The sequence below is a fragment of the Humulus lupulus genome, chromosome 8, assembly GCF_963169125.1.
Source record: "Humulus lupulus chromosome 8, drHumLupu1.1, whole genome shotgun sequence".
Classification (NCBI taxonomy): Eukaryota; Viridiplantae; Streptophyta; class Magnoliopsida; order Rosales; family Cannabaceae; genus Humulus; species Humulus lupulus.
Genome location: NC_084800.1, coordinates 58808812 through 58813421, shown reverse-complemented (window position 1 = coordinate 58813421; position 4610 = coordinate 58808812). Strand labels below are relative to the sequence as shown.

Below are 4610 nucleotides of genomic sequence, written 5' to 3'. Positions count from 1 at the left end.
AAATGCGGTCTTTGGTACATCCTCTTCTCTAATCTTTAATTGATGATACCCAGATCTCAAATCAATCTTTGAAAACACTCCTCTTCCTTGTAATTGATCAAAAAGATCATCAATTCTAGGAAGTGGATACTTATTCTTGATTGTCAACTTGTTCAATTCTCTATAATCAATACACATTCGCATTGTCCCATCCTTTTTCTTCACAAATAGCACCGGAGCTCCCCATGGTGAAAAACTAGGCCTGATAAACTTTTTATCTAGGAGTTCTTGCAACTGTATCTTTAATTCCTTTAGTTCTGCTGGTGCCATTCTATAAGGTGCTTTGGACACAGGGGCTGTACCAGGAAGTAGCTCAATCACAAATTCAATTTCTCTGTCTGGAGGCAATCCCGGTAAATCTTCTGGAAATACTTCTAAGAAATCTCTAACTACCGGTACATCTTCCGGTTTTAACTTTTGCTCCTTATACGTGTCAACCACACTGGCGAGATAACCCACACATCCACTTTCCAACAGTCGCCTGGCCTTCATAGCAGAAATTAATGGAATGCAACCTTTTGATGTCGCTCCAGTAAACATAAACTCATCTTCCTCCGAAGGCTTAAATATCACTGTTTTCCTTCTACAATCAATAGTGGCATTATACTTTGAAAGCCAATCCATACCCAAAATCACCTCATAATCGGCCATCTCTAACATTATTAGATCAGCATATAATTCCCTACCATCAATGCAAATAGGAACCCCCCTCAACCAATGAGTAGAATACAGAATCTCTCCAGATGGTAACATTGTACTAAAAACTTCTGACAATTTTTCACACGATCTACCCAACCTTTTTACATATGTCAATGATGCAAATGAATGCGTGGCACCTGAATCTATTAATGCATGAGTGAGAATACCAGATGCAAAAATATCACCTGACACAACAGAGTTGTTGGTATCAGCATCAGCCTGAGTAATCGTGAACACCCTAGCATTTGTCCTCTGAGGTTCATCCTTCATTTGTTGGTTCTTCATCAATGGACAATCTTTGATAAAATGATCCCCCTTGCCACATTTGAAGCAGCTCTTAGTTAGAAGCATGCACTCCCCGAAATGATTCTTTCCACAAGTTTGACATCGTGGCATTTGTTGGAATCCAGGTTGCCTGTTTTGCTGACCTCCTTTAAATTTCTTATTCTGTCCTTGTCTAAATTGGAAATTTTGGGCCCCTCTTTTGTTGTCATTGTGAAAGCGGCTTTGTTCTTTGTTGAATGGAGTGTCTCTACGAGGCATGCTAGTAGCAGCTTTAGCTTTGGTTATCTTTTCTTCTCTGTGCTCAGCTCTCAAAGCTTTCTCCACAGCCTGAGCATAAGAAAGAGGCCCTGTACGTCCCATATCCACATCTCTAGCCAATTCTGGTTGCAGACCCTCCAGGAAGCGATTCACTCTACTGGTTTCAGTGTTAACCAAGTCTGGTGCAAACTTGGCTAACCGGTCAAATGTCCTGGCGTACTCAGCCACTGAAAGATTCCCCTGTTGCAATCTAGTGAACTCACTTACTTTAGCAGTCAACACAGCTTCATTATAAAACTTTTCGTTGAAGACCAGTTCAAATTCTGCCCAAGTCATCTGATTCACTTCTCTAGTCTGCTTAACCACTTCCCACCAGATCTTAGCATCCTTTTTAAGTGTATGTGCAGCACAAGAAACTTTTTCCCTGTCACTTAGTTGCATGAACTCAAAGATGTCTTCTAAAGAACTCTTCCAGTCTTGTGCGTCAAGTGGGTCAGTGCTACCTTCAAATACTGGTGGGCGTTGTTTTCGGAACCGTTCATATAATGGTTCCATGGGGTGCACTGCAGGTGGAGCTTGTGGAGGTGGAGCTTGTGGAGGTGTTGGAGTTTCAGTAGGTGGTGTTGGTGCTTGCCTTTGTCGTTGTTCTGCTAACAACTTCTCAATTTGTTCAGCCTGTCTATTCACCACCGCTCGAAGTTGAGCCATTTCTTGTTCATATTTATTGCTGCAAGAGCCTTCAGTAGCCCCCATTCCATGTTCATGATCCATCTGTATTATTATATATCTTTTAAGAAAAAATGTCCATAACTTATGTCATTTAGCCAATAAAGCACATGATGCATGCAACCAGCACATAATAAATGCACACATAAAACTTACAGATGAACTGAGCATTATCCTTTCCTCAATGTGTACATATGAACGGTCTACAAGAACATTTTAACCATGGCGCTCTGATACCAACTTGTAACACCCTCACTTATTTTAGTTAAAACCATATTTGAGGTGTTACGTTTTAAAACTATATCATAATTTATTTCTGCGGAAGTCTGGACATTTTTTTTTTTTTTTTTTTTTTAAACTTGAAAACTTATTTCACATTATTTACATTGAACATAAAGTGTGTCTCAAACATATTATACATAAGTATTAAATAACCCAATTTATTTTCAAAACATAACTTCACACTTTATTACAAACATCTCACTGATAACTGAAATAACCCACAAAAAGGTCGATGTGTTCATATGTACAAATCAGGGTCAGGACCATGCTTCAGTTCTCCTCATATCATTCACATATTTCTTTCTCTACCTGCAACACAAGACAACTGTGAGCCTAAATCTCAGTAAGCAAAGTAATGCATGCAATGCTAATGATTACCCAATATCAATGGTCATACACAACTTCTTTTTAAATTTTGGGCCCCTTAATATTGTGCACACTGTTTGAATTGGTCAATGCCTGCAGGGCTTGTTACACATACAATATAAAATCCCATGGGTTCTCCTCCGGCTATCCATCACCACAGTAGGGCACATTAAAAACCTTATTCCATCGTTGTCCCGTCAGGCTCAAGAGTTAAGGCGGCCACACACTGTGGTGTCAATACATATAACAATAACTCATATGGAGGAGAAATAAAAACGGAAATATGGCAAACAATATAATTGGTTCACTAAACCTAGCCCAAATTATTGGGCAGCCACTATAAGCCTACTATAGGCCTCCGTTTACACTTATTAACACTTTCATTTGCCTTTTCAAAACAGTGGCACTGAACTTAAACTTCTTATTACAACTTTCTTTTATGTTGCACAAAACTTGCAAAGGCATCATATAATTAATCATCATAATATCATGCATGGTCTTATATCATATAATAATTTACCATATCACTATTATGCCATGCATACAAATTTATGATGAAGTGTCACTGTATGTTAATACCACTTACTCACAAAATATTCATATAATGCATACTTTCACATAACACATAATTCTTGTGTTGCAGTTGAGTACTTTACTTACCTTTTGTCCACAATATATTTCACCGTGTAACAAGTGATGTCTTAGGTGTTGATATGCTTATCCTGACAATGGCATGGATTTCTCATCACAATGAAGGCAGTAAGACATTGAAATATCATTTAAAAATACCCATAAAACATCATATCAACTTTCATACCCAAAACATGCCTAAAACGCCTTAAACCACCTAGATCGAGCATTAGATTTATCTTAGACATTTGGGGAAATTTTGACAGAGTTTCCCCTTAATTTTAGCTATCCTCAAATATCAAAATCCACCAATAATCAACATCAATTAACCTGCCATAACCATATATCCCAAATACCAACATGATTCATCATAAAGTTATCATATACCGATTTTGATAAAATTCTTATCTCCTAGATCATCATCCAAATTAAATGAGTCTCCACATATATTAAAACCTTTATAAACATATATACTCTCTTATAAACTCAATCAAATAACCAAAAATCATCTTGTACTCCAAGAACCCCAAAAACCTCATAAAACACAAAATTTCACTTACCGAGCAACTTTTCGGCGAAAACAATCTCTTCAAGCTTTTCTAAACCTCAAACCACTTGGAAACGCCAAGAAATATCTTAAAAAGGATAAAACACCATATATAAGCTTTCAGAAAAATTCAAAAACATAGTTTAACTTCCAAGTACAAGAACTTACCATAAAAAGGCTAGAACTAAGCTTAATCTACTTCTTTGGCTTTGATTTCACTTGGATCTCCTTAGAATTTCTTCAAACCAGCCAAGAAATGGTTTTTGGTTTTCTTTTCTCTCTGTTTTTCAGAATAATGGTCGTGCAAAGTGATAAGGTTGATGAAAATTCCTTATTTTCAATGATTTAGCCTTATTGTCAAAAGTTGACACCTTTCATCTCATCATTTCACCTTTTGACTTATGAAAACCTTATCACTTCAATAATTTCGACTTAATCATCTGCTAGGCCTATTATCCTTATGTGTAAAACACTCACACCAAACCTTAGGTCCATATGACTTCATACCCAATAGTTATGCTTACCCGATCGAGCGTAGCGCACTTATGCTAAGCTCGTTTTGACTTTGCATCAATACCACTGATTATGTATACCTCCCATCAAGAATTGATCTAATGGTTCTAAAACCATTTTTACATCATCAATGAGACCTTAATCATACCTCGATTACATTCGGTAAATCCATAAATACTCAATTTTACACCGAAATACTAGTAATCAACATTGTACTATTTTTCACTACTTAACCTATTTTGCCTTCTATATCTCACTTTCATCA

At 36.9% G+C, this 4610-nt stretch overlaps 1 protein-coding gene across 1 annotated transcript; it reads right to left on the bottom strand.

Moving 5' to 3' along the window:
• Positions 1-601: 601 nt before the first annotated feature.
• On the bottom strand, positions 602-4360 carry LOC133795459 (uncharacterized). The gene is made up of 5 exons (XM_062232909.1): positions 4001-4360; positions 3846-3920; positions 3316-3377; positions 676-2598; positions 602-622 (listed from the first exon to the last, which is right to left on the bottom strand). The coding sequence occupies exons 4-5, from the start codon at positions 2050-2052 to the stop codon at positions 602-604; spliced, it is 1398 nt and encodes a 465-aa protein (XP_062088893.1). The 5' UTR covers positions 2053-2598; positions 3316-3377; positions 3846-3920; positions 4001-4360.
• Between the last annotated feature and the right edge of the window lie 250 nt (positions 4361-4610).

What these genes read in the sequence shown, in the direction of transcription:
- LOC133795459 (XM_062232909.1), bottom strand. Translation starts at nt 2,052, where the DNA reads ATGGATCATGAACATGGAATGGGGGCTACTGAAGGCTCTTGCAGCAAT. An exon ending in TAGAGATGGCCGATTATGAG is followed by an intron (nt 623 to 675) that starts GTGATTTTGGGT and finishes TATTGATTGTAG; the next exon opens with AAGGAAAACAGTGATATTTA.